Genomic DNA, 21,460 nt, shown 5'->3' on the forward strand with positions numbered 1-21,460 from the left:
AATATTAATATTGTTTAAATCTTGTATCAAACACAACATAAACTATAGTTATGAGACGGAGAAAGTATTTTACAATCCAGGTGAAAAACAACAAAATAATAATGATTAAAAAGCTCGAGCTATTGAAAAAATTTCTTTTATATATTGATTTTTTATGGCCAAGAAATGACATCCCGTGAAATTTTAAGGAAATTTTATGCATCACTTCACGTGAAAGATCTCTTAATATCCTAATAGTGGAGAAGTAGTGGCACTGGGGACCGGTTGGCCTAATGGCAACGTTGGTCCCAAAATTGGATTATTCAACCAATTTGAGAAAACATTTTTTCCTTTACAAACCCAATTAATACATATTTGTGACCAGTGACAAAATTACCATCTAAATTTCGGAGGACAAAATATTATAATTTATTTAATATTTAGCTAATAAATTTAAATAAATAATAATGACAGAATTAGATATGAATTTAGATAATTTGGGAGGACAAATTGTATATAAATACATAAAAATTAATATTTTTAATACTAAAAAATCATAAAAAGTTTGATTTAGGGGTTGACCCCCCGAGCTCTAATGTAGTTCCGTCCCTGTTTGTGACGCATCTTGCTTGCTTCAATGTGAAAATTATGAGCTGAAGGCTTAGTAAAAGTGTTACTCTTCATTGATTGTATTTATACGGATTTACATATATGTTAAATTTTGAAATCATGCCAGCTAGGCTTGATCTGAGTCCAAAATCTAAACCTGAGTACATTTCACTTTGAAATCGTGAATAAAAATCTATATGTTTTTTCTTACAAATCTATAGAGTGTTCATTTTATATTTTATTAATATATGTTGATTTTTAAATATTAATTATTATATCAAAATATAATATAAATTACGAAAAAATTACAAAAATATTTTTTTTAACGTTATAATACTAATAGAATGATATTTTTACAAAAAGATATATCAATAATATAAAAAATAATAGTTTAAATATAAATAAATTAAATGTATTTATTATATTAACATAAGTATATTATATATATATATTCTTCGATAATATTTATAAAAAAATCATATTATTTTAAAATTATATATCTTGCTTTCATCATTAAATAAAAAACTCAAAACTTAAAATGGACGATCCAACAACAAAGAACAACAATCTTAATCAATCAAAAGACGATGTTAACAGGATACTCTTCGTCTTCAACAACGAAGAACACCTCCCCCTTCTCCATCACCATCGTTCCATCTTCCATAGCCTTGCTTAGATGCTCGCATGGCCTCACTTCAAACGAAACTTCCCTCGTCTCTCCCGCCTCCAACGCCACGCTCTCAAACCCCACGAGCTTTTTCATCCCCCGTCTTCCATCCCTCGCGAAAAGCAGCACCGGATGCCTCCCGCCCGCGCTTCCTGTGTTCTCCACCCGAATGCTCATTGACAACCTCGCCCGTTCGCATCCCTCCGCCCCGACTTCGGAAACGGCTATGTGCCGGAGGAGCGATTCCGAGGTTTCATTTGATGCAACTTTTGAGGTTGTCACCATTAGCCGGTTAAGGCGGACAACGGTGTTTAGGGTAGAATGAATGAAGTTGTATGAGTAGGTTGTGTAGCTCAATCCATACCCATACTCAAACACCTTGGGCCCGTTGTAGAACCGGTACGTCCGGCCCGGGTATCTCGTTGCCGAGTCGGGCCTCATTCTCATGTCCGTCATCGGTATGCTCACAAACTCCTTCGGGTACCATGTTACAGGTAACTTACCCCCTACATCGATAAAATTTTAAATTTTGTTAAATAGAATATACAAGCCTGAATATTAAAAAAATGACAAGATTGTCCATAACTCTTTTGTGCTTATGAAATTCAGAGTAAATCTCCTCTTTATTTTAAAAATTGCATCACGCCTCTTTATACTCTAGAAAATGTTGCATGAAACTCCTCTAAGTTTTTTAAACTCAGCGTAAATCTTCACTTTATTTTAAAACTTGCATAGTATCCCTTTATATTTTAAAAAATATTGCATAAAACCTCCGACCATGCAAAAAAATACATAAGAAATCACATAAGGGAGGTTTTATGACGATGGAGTTTCATGCAACCGTTTTAAAAAATATAAGGGGGTATTATGCAATTTTTAAAGTTTAGAGAGATTCTATCCTGAATTTGGAAATCACAATAGAGTTACGAGCAATTTTACCAAAAAAAACTTACCGGGATTGTGTAATCCGAATACGATTTCGGACAACGCGATCCCTCCGGCTTCGCCGGGATATCCCGCCCAAAGCATCCCGCCAATTTTCGGGTCGAATTTAGCGAACGAAACATCGACTGGGCTGCCGCAAACCAGGACAAGAACCACCGGCCTCTTTGCCGCCGCAGAAACAGCCCGGACAAGCGCCTCCTGCTGTCCCGGCAGCGTCAGCTCCTCGCGGTCGCGATCCTCCGTCTCCTGAGTCGTATCCAAACCCATCACCAAAACCACGTACTCAGCCCGCTTAGCCACGGCGACCGCGCCATTAATATCCGGGTTCGCGCACGCCACGTTGTCGCACCCCTTGCTGTACAACGTTTGCGCGGCGTGGCTCTTTATGGCGTTGAGTATGGATAGAGTCTTACAGGGAGGGCCATCGTAATTTCCGCGGAGGGTGTAGGCGTCGTCGGCGTTGGGCCCGATGACAGCGACGGACGGAGTCCGGGACTTCGACAGGGGGAGGAGACGGCCGGAGTTTTTTAGGAGGACGATGCCGTTGCGGGCGGCATCGAGGGCCAGCTGTTGGTGCGCTGGGGAGCAGACTTCGGCGGCTTTGAGGTTGCCGAAGAGGGCTCCGGCGGGGTTGCCGGTGAAGAGGCCGAGGCGCATCCGGACGGCGAATTGGTTGCGGAGGGCGCGGTCGAGGTCGGCCACCGGGAGCTTCTTCTGGGCGATGGCGGATTTGGTGTAGTTCTTTAAGTAGGAGCCACACTCCACGTCCATGCCTGCATTTCGTGTGTGATTAGTAAGTACTTGTTGGTTTACCGTAAACAAATGAATAAATGATACATATTCTAATAGTTTAAGACAGTTATTCATATTAGGTTGTAGATCGGTGATGGTTGATCGGATTCATATAAAGGTAATTAACATATATTATATACTATCGTAGTATATTTATATTATACGGCGGCGACTATAGTGTTGAATGTAAAATTCAGCAATGTGCTAATGCATAACATACGGTATAACCACAAGCAGCACACAATATACGTTAATATAATATAAATACAACACATTAATTAAACAATACAAAATATATTATCACACAACACATGCACCAGTTAATTTTAGCACCTAACATACTCAGCACACACAACAGTTGTTTCTGTATTTTAGTGTGCAAATTTAGAAAATTAACGTAGTGCTGACTTTTCAAATTCAACACCGGAAACCTTCCCTATAACTTAATATATGATATCTTATGCCACAATATGTTAGATTTATATGATATATTAACTTGATCCAATCAACACTATGCTGATTTAATTGGATAAGCACTTTATATTATTTTAACTATTATTAATATTTAATATATTCATTAAAATGTAAACGGATACTTGTTAAATGAACAAGGAACTCATGTAACATGAACACATGCTATATCATTTATTTTAATATAATAAAAATATATATAAATTAACAACGCATATTATATATTTTAATTATATTTTAAATTTTATAATTTTGTTAATTTTAATTTTAATCTTAATTTATAATTATTTTTACTAATAACATTTTTAATTACTTATGATTTATACTTTAGCTAAATTCTCATTATTTACAGTAATATTACATGGGTCGGAGGAGTATAAATCATACTCCCTCCGTCCAAGTCAAAAGTAATTACTTTTGGCGCAGAGATTAAGGAATAATAGTATTTTAATTATAGTGGGTAGGTAAAAGTAGTAAAATGACATTTTTGCCCTTACTTTTTTTGGTATAAAAGTAATGATGTGATGTAAAATAGGGGTATTTTTGAAAAAAAATGGGGTATTTAATGAAATGGTTACTTTGTAATTGGACGTCCCAAAATAGAAATATATATACTTTCTAACTTGATGGAGGGAGTATTTAATAGAATCTTTATTCAAAAAATTATACTTCCTCCGTCTCAGTTCAAAGTACTTTTTATACCATTTTCGTATGTTTCACTTTAAAGTATTTTTTTCCTATTTAAAAAAAAATAATAATAATTATACACTTAATACCAAAATACTTTAATTTTTTTTTAAATTATAAACATATCATTAAACATACAATAGCACAAAAATATCAAAAACCTTTACACATTTCAACTAATTAATAAAATATTACTCCCTCCGTCGCATCTAATATGGGTGTATTACTGTAAATACAGAAATTTACGTAAAGTATAATTAGTAAGTAATTAAGAAATATATTAATAAAAATAATTATTATTTAGTAAAAATAATTACAAATTAAGATTAAGATAACTAAATAGTTTAATTAAGATTAAAAAAATTAAATTTTAAATTTTAAAATATAATTAAAGTTTATAATTAATTTTCTAAAAAAAATGACAAATTATTTAGGACGGACAAAAATAAAAAATAGGGACAAATTATATAAGACGGAGGGAGTATTATTTTTTATTTTTTAATTTACTACAAAAACTCCAAAAGACAGCTGAATTGGGAGAGTATTTGAAAACACTATATTTAATCCCTATTTCCGCATCACATTTTTAAGTTTCTTAATAATTACCAAAAAAAAAAAAAAAACCTTAAAAATACATCTAAACACGAGTCATCTGGAGGGAGTACTTCCTCAGTCCAAACACCGTACAACATTTTTTTTTGGTATATCCCAAATACCTTACAATATTTTTAAAATAAGAAATAATTAATTATACTTAATCTCTACCCCACGCTTTATCACATCATTACCCAAATAAAAAAAATTAAATATAGATTTCTCTCTCTATCATATCACTTAATTTTTAAATTATCTTACTTAACACTACCCACCTAAAAACTCGTGCCCAAAACAAATGTTGCTCCTTGTTTGGGAGGAAGGGAGTATTATTTAAAAATGACGAATTAAATGAAGGGTACACAGGAGCCCAACATACCATGTGCAAATTAATTAAAGCATACGAGAGGAATGATGAGATACATATTTTTCTATCTTAACATTTCTAAACAAAATACACATTACTGATAATTAATTAACAATTAATGAGACACGAGACATGAATTTAGTGTGGACAAGACAATATTGAGCTGTCCACATATTTTTTAAAATTCTATTCACTTATAATATTTTATTATTACTCCCTCCGTCCTATGTATTATGGGCCTATTACTGTAGATACGAAAATTTAGATAAAATGTGAATTAAAAAGTGTATTAATAAAAATAATTATCATATAATAAAAGTAATTGTGGATTAAAATTAAGATAACTAAATAGTTTAATTAAAATTAAAAAAATTATAAAATTTAAAATTTAAAATGAAATTAAAGTGTATAATTATATTTCAAAAAAAAGAATGGACAAATTATGTGGGACTGAAGAAAATAAAAAATATGGACAAATTATGTGGGACGGAGGGAGTATCTTTTTATTCGATAAACAAATATATGTGTATATTCAAACAAATATTTCTATATAAAATGAATTTATACTAATCATATACAAGTTTATATTTTTATTTATTTCTTTCTTAAAATATAATATCTCTTGAATATATTTTTTTTTATTGAAATATAATTTTAAAACATTCAAACACTAATTTTAAATATATTATACCATAAAGTAAAATATTAATACAATAAATTTCATCTATCAGAATTTCTAACTACAAATCCAATTATCAACCAAATGCACCCAATATTCAAGTGTCATTTTCATCCTAGTCTACAGCCACTCGCGCAATATTGATTGAACTTGGTCCCTTAAGTTAGGAGTAGGTTAAAAGGTTACAGCTTCATACAGCTGTATAAATTTATGTGTTCATTATAATTACATAACAAAAAAAAAAAAAAAAAAAAAAAAATCCTACAAATTTCAATGACTTTGAAGAAAATTTGAAAAACGTCCCGTATGTATGTATATGTTTGCTTTTTGTACGAAATTTTAAAAATATTAGTATTATATTAAAATATAATATAAATAAAGTAGAAATAGTTAAAATAACTCTATTAGTATTATGTGATATAAATATAATGATATTTGTGTAATATATTGTAAATTATAAGAGTATTTGTAATGTTAGAGAGATAGTACCGTTACTAAAAAGAAATGGATACTTTGTTATAGGACGAACCAAAATAAGAAAATGGATAAATTGTTAAGGAACGAAAAAAATATATTAGTTTATTATTATTTTTACAATGTTTTTGAAAAATATATGATAACCCCTGAAAATACAGCATTTTCTTTACTTCAATTTTAAATTTCGTTTATACACTAACATTTTTATTCTTTTTCGAAAAATATTATATTCAACACCAGATTCTATTTAGGTATGTCTTGTACTTTAATATTATAGTCACCATGCTGCTGATTTGATCGAATCCTACGCCACATCGGATCAGTAGCCATATCTAAATCACTTAGGACAAGAGTTGGCAAACGAATCAGGTCAAGTCGGATTCAGATTCGGGTCAGCTATAAACGGGTTAGAAAACTTCTGACTTGAACCTGACCTATTTAATTAAACATGTTGATATTTGCAACCTTAACTTGACCTTCTATTAATCGGATCAATTTGAATCTGATCTGTATAAGCTGTTTAAGTCTAAAATTTCTAAATTTTAATTTAGAATTACAATTTCTACTAACAAAATTTTCAAATGCATAATATATATACATAATAAAGCAAAAACTATTTATTCATATTATTAAAACTGATATTCAAGAGTCGAATTAATAAACACTACACAATAGTACACAACACAATCCTTTGTTTAATCCTAATTTGTAGAATTTTAGCTTAAGTTTTATTTTATTTTATTTTTATAAAATTGGCCATAAACATTTGAATCGAATTGGTAAAATTAAATAAATATATTTAAATTTTAAATCATATTAATTAAGCAGATTAAATGAATTATTTTCAGGTTGAAAATTTAGACTAAACTTGACTCATTAAATTAAATGAGGTAAACGAATTTGACCCAATTATTAATTGAGTCAAAAATCTCAACTCAAACCCAATTATTTCGGATCAAGTTCAGATCGAATTATCAAGTCGAGTTAAATTTTGCAAGCCCGGGTAGGACTATCTATAACCATAATAATAGTAATTAAGGAAGATACGATATGCGTACCAGCTTTGAGGACATCGGCCACAGCATCTTCTCTCAACCTTGCATATTTATGATAATCATGGATCGCCAGAACCGCGTCGCAGTCGGACGTGATGTACCTACACCATTAGATTAATTAATTGCATTTGCATGGATGGTAAGCTCAATTTACAAAAATGCCCTGCCCTTGTTGCAATACGGTGTTCGGTTATCATCACCGTAGACATAAAAATTTAGGAGAAATATAATTAATAAATAATTAAAAATATATTAATAAAAATAATTATTGTTTAATAAAAATATTTTTAAATTAAAATTAATATAACTAATTAGTATAATTAAATTTTTTTAAATGAGATTAAAGTGTATAATACCTTTTAAAAAAAATTAACATAATAGGTTAGACAAACGAAAATAGAAAAATGAGTAGGACGGAGGGAATACTACTTATAACAATATAGATATATATATATATATACTTTTTTTTATTTATTTAAATTACTTTAATTTTATTTTACCCATTGAATCCCCAGTTTCTGCGAGCGGTTACAGTCAAGAGATTATAGTCGGCACAGTTGGGAATGCCATTGACGCGATTGTAGGCGCACATTATTCCGCTGGCTTTCCCGTCTTTGATACACCTCTCGAATGGAGGCTGATACGTGTCTGCCAAATCTTGCGCTGTTACCTGCACTACGTGTTAATAAATTAATTAAATCTAAGCATTAAATAAATAAATAAAATGTCATTTTAGATTTGAAAAAAACTATTTTATTTTTTTTAATTATGTATTTGACTCTTTAAATCATTTTAGAATCAGACTTAGTATTTTTATATTGGATTAATCCGGCAGTTGGAAATTTTTTGGCAGAAATGTCCTTGGGTACCGGAATTACTTACGTGGCAACATCGTAGCACGCTAGAGATTGTAAAATGACATGCGACTAACCTTTAAAATATTAATCCAATTTAGGATCGAACTACGATTCTAAAATATTTTTCACGCGTCATCCACACAATCTCCGGCAGCATGCCTCGATGCTTCAGCAAATCATGCCTAAAAACTATTTCTGTCAATATTTTTTAATAATGTAGATAATCTAATACAATATCTAGTTATGTTCCTAAAATAATAAAAAATTATATAAAGAGCTAAAAAGGAAAATTGCTTTAGATTTTGGTGTGTTGTGGGTGTCTCACATTGAAAAAATATTAAATTTCCTAATTTATAAAGGTGAAAATTACTTCCCTTAAAAACGTTAAAAGAGTTAAGTAAATACAAAGCACATTTAAAATAGTTTAATGAAGTTTCAATGACCTTAGGCTCTATCTAGACAGAGAATAGTTATGAAACTTTTATACTATTCGATTTTTTCAAAAATATTATACTCTTTCCGTCCCAAAACTATAGTCTGAATTGTGTTTGACACGAAATTTAAGAAATATTGATATTATATTAGTAACGAATAAAAAGTACGAATACAAGATTTTTTTGCTCTTGTGAGTGTATTAGTGTAAAAAATAGTGGCAATTGTGTAATATTAATGAAAATGTAAGAATAGTTTCATAGTGATATGGTTATTTACGAAAATCAGACTATTGCTTTGAAACAGATAAAAATAGTATACAAGACTATTGTATTGGGACTGAGGGAAGTATCAAATATTTTTTTATTATAAAAGATTATATCAAATATTAATCATTTACTATTCCCAAAAATTTTTAAAACTTCAAAACTCTAACGGAGCCTAAGTTTTGTTTAGATTGGAAATTTGTGTCTTGAATAAAATTTTATTTCGTCCATTCCAAACACCTTGCAATATTTTTTTTTTATTTGTCTCAAACTCATTGCAATAAATAATCATTTCTCTCTTCAATCACATCATTTAATCTTCAAATTATCATACTTAATATTATCTACCTAAATTATCATACTTAATATTATCTACCTAAATTCTCGTGTCAAACACAAAAAAAAAATATTGCACAATGTTTAAGACGGGAGGAGTACTATTTTAAAAATAAATTAGATCAATAAAAATATTCTTAACACACAACTACTTTAACCTAACCCCCCAAGCAAGGAATCTACAGCTGTGTAAAAAGTACAGATCAATGACAATGGTGCTGGTCAATCATTTGGTAGAAATCAATTATTACTACGAAAGTGGATTAAATTAGGGTTTAATTCCTACCTATGTAAAACAAACATACAAACAAATGAACATGGGAACGTGAGCGTGATTATCGGGACGTGTACTATTAATTCAAGGATATTGTTCCAACATGGAAAGTTACGCCGCGAGCACCGGGACCCGCCTTCCAATAAAAAGGACCCACCCCTCTCCCCCTCTGACACTGGTCCTTCCCTCCCTCAATCAGTTTCATCTTTTATCAGTTTTACCATAAATTTCAGACTATTTTTTTAAAATAAATATCAAATTAAATAATAATTATTATTTTTTTATACTTCATCCTTCACATAACAAAATATCTATTAACAAAATATCTATTTTTTTATTTTAATCTCCTAGTAACAAAGTATTTATTTCATTTTTTAGTAACTATATTATCTACCTAACATTACAAATACTCTTACAACTTACAATATATTACACAAATTTCATTACCTTTACATCACACGTACTAATAAGGTTATTTTAGTCGTTTCTACTTCATTCCTATTACATCCCAATATAATTCTAATATTTCTAAAACTAAATGTAAAAGTAAATAAATATCTAGTTATGAGCCGGAGGGAGTATTCTATTCCCTTCATCCCATTGAAAATTTATCATTTTTCATTTTTATCCGTCACTAAATAAGACTAGTATTTTCTAATTTAATAATTATATTATCTACGTAACATAATAAATATCTTTCCAACTTACACTATATTACACAAATATCATTATTTTTATATTATACAATACTAATATGGGTATTTTTGTCTTTTTACTACAACACAATATAATATTTATATTAAAAAATATACGTACAAAAAATAAACGGTAATCTTTATACGAGACGGAGAGAGTACTATAAATTTATTTTACATTTAAAACATCACATCAACTTTTATTTATATTATACCAAACAACTATTCAATTCAATTTTCTACTATTAAAAAATTCAAATTAAAAAACTAAAACTCACGAACAAACACACCCTAAACTTGTTTTTTTAACAAAAAAAATCACACAACAAATTAATTTTAAAAGCCAAAAGAGTAGGAGATATAATGAATACAGCCATATTATGACGTAGAGGCTGCATCCAAGCCAACAAAATTCATGTAATATTAGGGGTGGACAGTGTTAGAATATTTACAAATATGCAAGACATTTTATATTTGAATCAAATCGAACAAAATACTTAAAATTGCGAATCGTATTCGAAGTGAAAATCTCAATTAACCAAAAATATTTGCAATATCTACAAATAATTCGAACCGAACCGAACCGAAATTAAAAATACATATTAAAAAATAATTAAAATTCTAATTAAATAAAAATATTTCAAATATTTGAACCGAATATAACTACTAATATAAATTTTAAAATATAATAATATAAATATATTCAATTTGATTAATCGAATCGAAAAAATATCAAAAATTAAACTGAATCAAACAAATATCAAATATACAGTATTGTATTCGAACTGAATTTGTTCAGTTAACCAAAAGTTAGTTCAGTTCAGTTCTGATCAACTATTCGATTTTTTTGTCCACCCCAGATAATATTAATTGATATTATGATGCAGTATGAATTAAGACACTCGATTATAAATATTTTTTTTTGACCGACCATTATCTTATTCGATTTCTATATCCATTTAATTGGGCATGAAATTTTAAAAAACTGGATGACAATAAAAAAAAAAAAATTATAGTAAATAAAAAGTAGTTAGGTGTGTTCTTTTAACAAAAAATATATATATATATATATTTTTTTAAAAATATTAATATACATGTATTCATTATTTTTATATTTTTATACATAATTCTTTATACTGCACGTTAAAAAAATTCTACTTCAATTATCTTACAAAATTTGTAAGTTTTACTAAAACTGATTAAACAATCTTCCTGTGGATTTTCAAGATGCATGTTATAGTAATTGATCTAAATACGCTGCTGTTAATGGTTCTCTATTAAACTATTTCGATGGTACCAGCAAACGAATCTTATTTTATTATAATATAGGTTATAGAAAATATATTAATTTGTTCAAATTTTTAGATATTTACTCAAACGAGATACTAATATTTTAATAGAAATTGTTCAGTTAAGATTTCGTACGATTCCATCAACTAATAAAAATCTAATTTAACCTATTTTAAATTGAGTCCAGCCATTTACTATTTAAATTTAAATTCTTCCAAGGTAGAAACAATGATTCAATGGCTAATCCATTCACAGCCCCTAATGTCACGTTTTAAATGTTTGATTAAAGCTCCAAAACTAGGGATGAGGTTAGTATATTATTAGCATAAGTTATTTAGATCATCTCCGAACCTTCACTCAATTTTTAAAATATAAAATTATATATTACTTTTTAAAAAATAAAATTACTCAATACATTCCAAAGAATAATAAAAATACAAAAAATACCACAAAATACTATAAAACTTCCACTTCAAAAATGGAGTGGAGGTACAGCCATAATAGAGTAACACTGTACCTTAACAAATCTATTTGAACTGGTATGATACCATGTTAGATTATCATCTAGAAGGAAAGTGTTAATATGTCCCGCATTGAAAAAATGATTTATAGAGATGAAGTGTTTTTCCACTAACACCAATTGATTGATTTTAGGTTGAAAGTTCGGACCCCTTCTTAATATATTAAATGACCTGAATAACCGTTGGAAACTCAGACTCCTTAACATGTTCAATATGTTAAAAGATCGAAATAAATGTCTCACCTAAAAATTTAAATTTTTTCTAACATACGGGAGTTCCTAACACATCCCTCATGTGCAAATAGAGGTATGTGAAACTTCCACTTTTTTCTTGAATATCATTAAAAAAAATTCGGTTTGTATCCCAACAGCTGTACAAGGGTTTATTTTGCCACATGAATATAACGAATGGAGACGAGGAGACTCAAACTTAAGACCTATGTCTATGTTAGACGATGGAATCACAGTCTCACTTAACTTTTATTGAGAGTGTGTTTGTTTGGAGATTTGGATTTTAGGTTTGGATTTGAATAGTAAAAAGTTTAAATTGAAATAATTGTATGATGCTATATAAATAAATATTAATGTGATATTTCGAATGTAAAATTGATTTTTAATATAATATAAAAAATAAAAAAATAAGTATTTAATTTGATTTTTTTTTTTTAAGAAAAATTTAGTATGAACAGTGGAAAACTTTGAACATCCTCCAAACAAACACACTATGACTTAGAGCCAAGTTTATATAATCAATTTTCCTAATTATCATGACACCAATTTATACTTAATCCCACCAAACCAGATTGAAACAAGAACAGCCATAGAACCCTAAAAGAACAAATGCACATATATATATATATATAATTGAAAGAGACAGAGAAAAGGAGAGAAGTGATGGATAGAATCAAACTAACCCGAGCATCAAAGCCGAGACGATCGACGCCTTTCCACTTGTCCAAATCATAGGCAGTGAAGTGTTTGCAGCAAGCAGAGGCTTGCAGGTGACCATTCCCAAGCTTCCCGCCTTCGAAAACGTCGCCTTGAAATCCCCTCACAAACGCCACGGCGTATTTTCCGGCGACCAATGGATCCTCGCCAGGTGTCTCCTGGCCTCGCCCCCACCGGGGGTCCCTGTATATGTTTATGTTTGGTGCCCAAAACGTCAGCCCTTTGGCCTGACCTTCGTTGTACATTGCTCTCGCCTCTTTACCAATTGCCTGGAAAACCCCCAAACAGGAATTCAAAACGACATCGTTTTGGCCGAAATTGAAAATTCCTCACAAACCTAATCACATCTGCTCAGATTGTGCTTAGAGTAAAACTGTGGAGCAATTATTTGAGTTCGATTGTAATCGAACCAGGTCAAATCTGTATTATATCTGCAGTTAATGACTAGTGGCGTTGGCGGTGGAGTGTCGTACGAATATGTGGATCAGAACAAATTCAATTCACAGCAAAACAGTTACAAGCAAATGCAAGGCAAGCGAATTCGGAGAAGAACAAGAGCAACTATAACCTACACTTAAATCGCATTTCTCGGTGAAAAAATCGTTTCAGGATTCTAGCCCTTTTACGCATTACCTGACCAATGCGGTACCAAAGCTGCGCATCGAACGTGGAGGCGGCGAGTATAACTTGGGGGAAGCTCGTGGCGGTGGAGACTCTCCCCTGGTAGGAGATTCCGCGGCCGTAACCGGAAACGCCGTGCAGCGCTTCCGACCACCACTCGTACGCCGGGATCCCGAGGCGCGGAATCGCCGGCGCTGAGTTCACCAGCTGCGAAATTTTCTCGTCTAGCGTTAGCCGCGACACGAGGTCCTGCACTCTCCGATGGATCGGCATTTTCGCGTCGCAGAACGGCAACGACTTTGTTCTGCCATCGGCGGCGTCGCAAGCAAAAGGAGGCCGCTGAGCTGCGGCGGCGCGGAGGAAAACCGCCGTGAGGACGGCGGAGAGCGATAAACGGAGACTCATTGGGGAAATGGTGTGGAAACGACAATTGATGGGAATATCTCTGAGCTTTCTCACTGTATATATATATAAATCGCGAGAAGATAAATCAGAATTGTTCTAAATGAGAAATTAATTTAAATGGGAAATAAAGCATAATTAATTAGGTAAGTATTTATGGCGTGTAACTTGATACAACGGTTTTGGTATTTTAATTAACCTAAAATTTATAAATTGTGTATTTTTTTTTTTAAAGGAAAAAATAATTAATAGTAGACTACTAAAATATACTCTTTTGGTGTGTCTTATAACAAAATATCTGTAATTGTACTATGTACCTAACATTCAAATACCCTTCCAATTTACAATATATTACATAAAATTACTTTTATATCATACAATACTAATAAGGTTAATTTAGTCTTTTCATCTTTATTTATATTTTATTTCAATATAATACTAATATTTATAAAACTCTGTGCAAAAAAACAAATTGATATATAGATATGGGACGAAGAGAGTACACCTTCTTTATACGTTTCTCCTTTTTATGTTTAGTTTATTATCCCCTCCGTCTTATCTATTATGTCTATGGTATCGTAGAGATGAAAATTTAAGATAATATAACTAGTATATAATAAAAAATATATTAGTAAAAATAATTATTCTATTATATAAATAGTTATATACTTCATCTGTCTCAGAAAAAATGTCTCATTGGGAATATGCAAATGAATTAAGGAATAATAATATTTAATTGAAAATATATATAAAATAAAAGGTAAAAGACTAAAATACCCTTAATTTTTTAATGATTTTAAAAAATAAGTTAGATTAATAATTATGAATAGTTTGAAAAAGTATGAATAATTTTGTTATAAAATGAGGATCACGATTACTAAATAAGAAAACAAGATAATTGTTTTGGGACGGACGAAAATGAAAAAATAAGACAACTCTATTGAGACGGAAGAAGTATTAAAATTAAAATAATCATTTAGTCTAATTAAAATTAAAAAATTATAAATTAAAAATTTTAAAATAAACTTAGGGTGTGTTTGTTTGGGGATTGGATTAGATTTTCACTATTCATCTCATTTTTTTCCCCAAAAAAAATCACATCAAACACATATTTTTCATTTTTTATATTATACTAAAAATCAATTTTACATTCAAAACATTACATCAATACCTATTTATATCACATCATACAACTATTCAAATTCAAGATTTTTACTATTCAAATCCCAACTCAAAATTCAAACCCCCAAACAAACACACCCTGAACATATGTAATAGTTTTAAATAATAATAATAATAACATGAAATGTGAGACAAACAAAAATGACAATGTAGAGATGGAGGAGTAAAATTTAGTAAAAGATAATTATTAAATAATTAAAAAAATATTCGTAAAAATAATTATTATATAATATACTATATAATTATAAATTAAAATTAATTTAATTTAATTAAAATTTTAAAAAATATATTAATTATAAAATTTTAAAATATAATTAAAATATACCATTATCTTTTAAAAAATAAAATAATAAATTATGTAAAATAAATCATAAATAAAATAATAAATAAATAAAATATAGTGAAATAAATAATTTTTTAAAAATAATAATATTAATATATTAATGAGAAAGTGATTTGAGTGAGGTGGTTGGGTAGCATCACAATTCACATGTACGTCCATTATTTTTATTTGGCCCAATCTAATTAGCATATCGAGACACGCCCGTGTTGTTTGGCGGGAAAGATGACGGGCAAGATCCGGTGAATGTCGGGATTTTAGCCTGTCACTTCACGATTACAAATTTATTTTCACATTATCATATCACCTTTTACTAATATAATATTTTCGTCTAATCCTAAGGTTTTATTTACCATTTTTTTTTTTTTTTTTTTATGTTGGTCTTTGAATATTAATTATTATATTAAAATATTGTACAAATTAAAAAAAATTATAAAAATATTTTATTTAATGTCTAATAATACTAATAAAATAACATTTGTATAAAAAATTATACAAATATAGAGATATTTTTAAAGTTAAATACAATAACGCAAAAGATAAATATAACTTTTAGAATTGACCGAATGAATAATTTTTATTCTTTTAATAGAAATATATGTTACATTATTTTTTTGTTATCTCTATTATTACCTTGTCCAATATTTTATTACGAAGAGTGTGCTCGTTTCAAAAATTTCATCCAATTTTCTAATATTCATAAAAAAAAAAAAAAAAAAAATTCTGTAAACATCAAATCAAATATTTATATAAAAAAATAAAATATAAATTTCAACTATAACCAAGCTCTAACCATATCATTTCAAACAATTATATTTTATTTTTTATAATTGGGTCGTCATGCCGGGTTCGAGTTGAGAGGTTCAATCCTAACCCGACTCGTTTATTATTGTTTGGGTTCGTGTCAACCCGAATACATAATCGGATTAAAATTTTTTTATTTTAATACAATTATTTCGTGTCGAATTTGTGTCAGATTGTCGTGTGGTATCAGCTTTTACCAGCTCTAACTATACAACACGACAACTTGTCTATTTGTCAAATTCTAATAGATTATTTGACGATCAAAGTGAAAGAGTTTGGAGGTTTCGGAAAAAGAAATTGAGGAAGGCTTGAATTTTAAAAGAGTTGTAAGCAAAACTGAGGAGCTAGAAGTGGAAAATATGGAGTGTAAGTCGTAATAAAGAGGAGAAAGCAATAGCGAAAGCTGGTGGCATTTTCCAAAGAGAAATAGTCCGGAGTTTTGTTTTATAATAAACGTACTAACAACGTGTCAGATTTTTTATTTTTGTACGTCCTTAAAGAAGGATATCATTTTCTAATTTAGTAATTGTACTATTTACCTAACATAATAAATACTCTTTCAACTTACAATATATTTATTACACAAATGTCACCACCTTTATATTACATAATACTAATAAAATTATTTTCGTCTTTTTTACTACAACCCAATATAATACTAATATTCAAAATTTACGTGCAAAAAACAAATGTTACTCTTTATATGGGACGGGGGAAGTATAAAAAATTGTGGCATTTCATAACATAGAGTAAGGAATCAACTAAATATAAAAAGAAATTGTACAAAATGCAAAATACGTTGTTTGTATTGGAATTTATTTTTCGTAATTTAAATTAATAAGTTATTAATAATAAATTATAATATTATTTTATTATTTTTTATATTAGTAGAGTCGTTGAAATTTTAAATATTTTTAGCATTACTTATTTATTTATAATTAATTTAAAACTAATTTTTAAAAAAATAAAAGTTGTGTTCTTTTATGAATTTTATAGTTTTTACTATTCAAATTTTTTCCTTAAAAAATATTACATCAACCAATTATTTTTATATTTTTATATTATACTATAAATTTATTTTACATTCAAAATATCACATCAACAACTTTTATGTTCAAATGCAAATCCAAAAACTAAATCCCACGAAACAAACACGCCAAAGAGTATATTTATAAATAAAATATATATTTATTGAAGAATAATAGAGATAGAAATAATGAGTGGATTATGTTTAAGAGGTAGTTTTCCGTGCCAACAGAGTTGTCTTGTTTTTCCATTTTCGTCCGTCTAAAATCAATTGTCTTATTTTCTTATTTAGTAATCCCACTTTATAACAAAATTATTTCTATTTTTCCAAACTTTATTACTGTAATCTACTTTTTAAAATCATTTAAAAGTTAAAAATATTTTAGTCATTTACCTTTTACTTTATACCCACTTTCAAATTAAATACTATTATTCATTAATTCTCGTGTCCATTCCCCAATAAGAGACGAGGGACTTTTTTATGAGACTGATAAAAAAAAATGAATCAATCCGTTGCGAAACTAAAAGAGTAATTGTTTGGAGTTTAAAAATAAATAGTTTGAATTCATATTTAAAATTAAACATCAATAAATACATCTAAAACTATTTATATTTATATTTTAAATTAATTAATTTTATTTGTAAATAAACATAACTAAACACCAACTTCAATTTACATTTAACAGTTCCTACAAATCGATTAAGTTGTTGCAAACTCTAACATCAACTCTTACTTGATATCAAGGCTTGCCCTTTGATGCATTATGCCACTGCGAGAACCCTGAGTTTTCAACCTTCTTTTACTCTTCAGCGCCGGAGAAGACGAAGATCCGCCATGGCTGCTGCTGCGCCGGCTACTTCTCCGGCCACCGGAATTTCCTCGCCGCATACTCCAGCTGCTGTTGTTGCTTCCAAGAACAGCCTTAGCTGCCCCGATTTCGTGAGCCTTCTGATCGTTTACCGGCTGCCGGTTGAGCAATGCTAGCTTCGGGAGAAGACTGCACACGGCCCTTCGCAGCTGATCGTTGCTCGAGTTGCTTTGGATCGGATTGCCTAACAGGTTCACTGATATTAGAGAACCGTAGTTAGCCACGAGCTGTCCCAACGCTCTCGCCGTCGTTATCCTGTTAAAGCTCAGGTCCAACTCCGCGAGCTTCAGAAGTCTGTGGAGTCCTTCGACGTTGCTGATCTTATTTCCGGCGAGACTTAGCTCTTTGATCATCCCACAGTTCGACAGCCCTGGAAATGTCGAGAAAATCAAACCTTAATGTAGTTGTTCATAGGGGTGAGCATTCCGATTTTCGGTCCGAACCAATCCGAAAATCCGAATTTTTAGCTAAAACCAATCCGATTCGAAATAACCAAAATCCAAGCTAAAATATCCGAACCAAAACTAAGAAATCCGAAATTCTCTATTTTTTGTTCTTAAAATTTTATATTTTATTTCATATTTTTATAATTGTTTTATATTATTGAATATATATATAGTAAAAAAAAATAATTATATTAAATATATAATTAATCATTTTTAGTTCTTATTTTAATTAAAATATTATATTTTTACTAAAATATTTAATAATAAAATATATTAAAATATTATATTTCGGATTTGGATTGGTTCAGAGTATACCGATCCGAATTTCCGAACCAATCCAAAATCAAAATTTAAATTTCGATCGAATTTTCGAATTTCGGATATTTCACTCATCCCTGAGTGGTCAACATGAAATATCAATGTTTGTTCATACCCTGACCGATGGTGGAAATACGATTGTAACTGAGATCAAGTACACGGAGGCGAGTCAGCTCCCGGAGACCTTCGATGGTGGCTATCTTGTTCTTGGATAGATTAAGAATGTGGAGAGCTTTTGGGAGAGATCCTGGAGCTATATGAGCTGCAATCACAGTGATTACAACATAAGAATTACGAACATTTCGAAATCAAGAGCAATCGAAACGAGAAGAAGAAATACCTATGAAGTTCCCGGATAAATGGACTGCTCGAAGGCTGACAAAACGGGAGATCTGGGGAATAACTTTTAGGCCAATTCCAGTCATATGAGCTACAGAGGAGTTGTGATTCAGAGACCGGATAACGTAATTTGCATGAAGAACATCGACCGGTAGTTGAGCCGAGCGATGCGAGTCTCTTATGAGCGATGTATCATTTCCACGATCGATTGGATTTTCATCGTCGCCTTGGCTTGGAGGATGTTTGGAGCTCTCGGCTATCCACTCGCTCACTCTTTCTAAAGGCGAAGAAGAGTTCGCCGGGAAAGCGATCCATTGATTGTGTGGCCATTCATCCGAGCCTCTGTAAAACCAACCCCGGCCGTGATCATCGCCGTTGTCTCTCAACGTGCTCGAATCCACGGCTTTTGTAGGCTCTATAGAGTCGGAATGGTATCCGCCCTGCTGGTCGTGGGCGGATGGCTTCACTTGAATCGGTTGCGGCTTTTTATGCAAGTTCCGGTGGCTCCATAAGAACAGTTTCCACCACAATTTCCGGCTCCGGGAAGGAAGTATCTGACTCGAAGAATGCTTCTTCAGAATGACATTATCGGCGCTGCAACGAGTTGTTATGGAGACGGGACTTGTGGCATCTTCGCCCACTGGAATTCTTGGTCCGTGTAATTTGGTGTATCTCATCTTTTCCTTGTATGGAAGTTCTTCGTCGTCATCGAGTCCTTGGTACATACTTGTCAAGGCGAGATCAGAACAAGAACGCTTCAGCTCAGGGGATGCCCAGAACTCGGCTTTCCAACCTCCCGGATCACTTAAATGATCGCTTACAATAGTGTCGTTCAAATTATTGTCATCATCGGAGAAATGGACCGGATTTCCGTCTTCTTCTTCCTCCTCCGTGTGGGCTGCAATCGGACTGGAGTCGTGGCTTGTTACCTCGACCATGTACCTGGAACTCCCAACAAACGGAAATGGAACCGGAACAGCTAGCGAAGTCGGGATCGAGTTATTACTTTCTGTAGATTTCTTAACCTCTACATGTAGCACAGTCTTGACACTCTCACTACATTGAGTGGTACTTTTCTTGTCTTCCTAAACACATAACAGGCAAAGTAAACATAACAATTATAGCAGTCGATCGAAGAAAGTTTGTCCAAAAAAACTATTCAGTTTTGATTTATAGCAACAAAAATCTCTTGCTCATAGGAATATGTTTTTAGTAGATAGAGAGAGTATATAATTACTGACCTTAACTTTCCTTCTCCACCAAGAGGAACAACCACACTTAACAGGCATCACCATCCTCGACAAATTTATGAAACCAAATGACTAATTGCTATTTATCTACAATCAAAACGGAATCAAAATATTAGAATTGTGAGCAGCAACACAATGCTAAAGGAAAGGCAGATTTGTCTTTCTTTCTTTCTTTCTTTTAATCATTCCAAAGAAGCAAGAAAGAAAGCTCGAGAATATGAACCTCAGCCAGAATGATTACTGCCTGTAGTTTATCCTCACAACACTGACCAATCTAATTCCTGCAAATTACATCACAAATAAAGCTCAATCAAGTCCGAATTAAATAATAATCTCCTTTAACATTGAATAAAGTGAAAGAATCATCCGAGGAGATTTGCATCAATCAGCAACTTATTTCGCAGGTAAACAAACTAAGAACCCTAGGAAACACCATATCCATCAAATAACTGTAGCTCATAGAGTGGCCAGTAATCTTAACAGCAGAAAATCAGGAGAATGCAATTACCACCAATAAACAAAATTGTTCAACAAATCCTCTCCATTTCACTGATCGATCGTCATTTATATAGAGCAGCTACATTGGCCTTGGCACGTTGAGGACGACGGAGTTTGAAGAGTGGCCTGTGACGTTTTTAATAGGTGACGGAATCGACAAAACGACGACGTACGCGACTACGCGCTTTCTACGCGGATACGATTTTTAAAATTAAAATAAAATAAAATAAAAGCGCAATAAACGGAATATTATTAATTTGGTGAATTATTGAGATAATAATTTTATTGTTGAGTGCATTAGGTATTGAATGATTTATTATTTTTGGAATTTGGATATTGTTGTTAACTACAATTGGTTTTTAAAGAGCACAAATTCTTTTAAATAATTTTAATTTAGGTCACTTTTTTGTTTTAATAATCTCAAA

General features: G+C 30.9%; 2 protein-coding genes across 2 annotated transcripts; both read right to left on the bottom strand.

The window, feature by feature from the left end:
• Window positions 1-1,069: 1,069 nt before the first annotated feature.
• Window positions 1,070-14,015, bottom strand: LOC127257418 (probable beta-D-xylosidase 7). Its single transcript, XM_051283824.1, has 6 exons — window positions 13,574-14,015; window positions 12,907-13,209; window positions 7,823-7,992; window positions 7,326-7,423; window positions 2,209-2,973; window positions 1,070-1,761 (listed from the first exon to the last, which is right to left on the bottom strand). Exons 1-6 carry the CDS (start codon window positions 13,964-13,966, stop codon window positions 1,166-1,168), a joined length of 2,325 nt encoding a protein of 774 aa, XP_051139781.1. The 5' UTR covers window positions 13,967-14,015; the 3' UTR covers window positions 1,070-1,165.
• Window positions 14,016-17,934: 3,919 nt separating this feature from the next.
• On the bottom strand, window positions 17,935-21,180 carry LOC127257475 (uncharacterized). The gene is made up of 6 exons (XM_051283919.1): window positions 21,046-21,180; window positions 20,761-20,818; window positions 20,529-20,624; window positions 19,289-20,372; window positions 19,064-19,210; window positions 17,935-18,554 (listed from the first exon to the last, which is right to left on the bottom strand). Exons 3-6 carry the CDS (start codon window positions 20,580-20,582, stop codon window positions 18,046-18,048), a joined length of 1,794 nt encoding a protein of 597 aa, XP_051139876.1. The 5' UTR covers window positions 20,583-20,624; window positions 20,761-20,818; window positions 21,046-21,180; the 3' UTR covers window positions 17,935-18,045.
• Between the last annotated feature and the right edge of the window lie 280 nt (window positions 21,181-21,460).

Source organism: Andrographis paniculata, unplaced genomic scaffold, assembly GCF_009805555.1.
Source record: "Andrographis paniculata isolate CXL003 unplaced genomic scaffold, ASM980555v1 Contig57END, whole genome shotgun sequence".
Classification (NCBI taxonomy): domain Eukaryota; kingdom Viridiplantae; phylum Streptophyta; class Magnoliopsida; order Lamiales; family Acanthaceae; genus Andrographis; species Andrographis paniculata.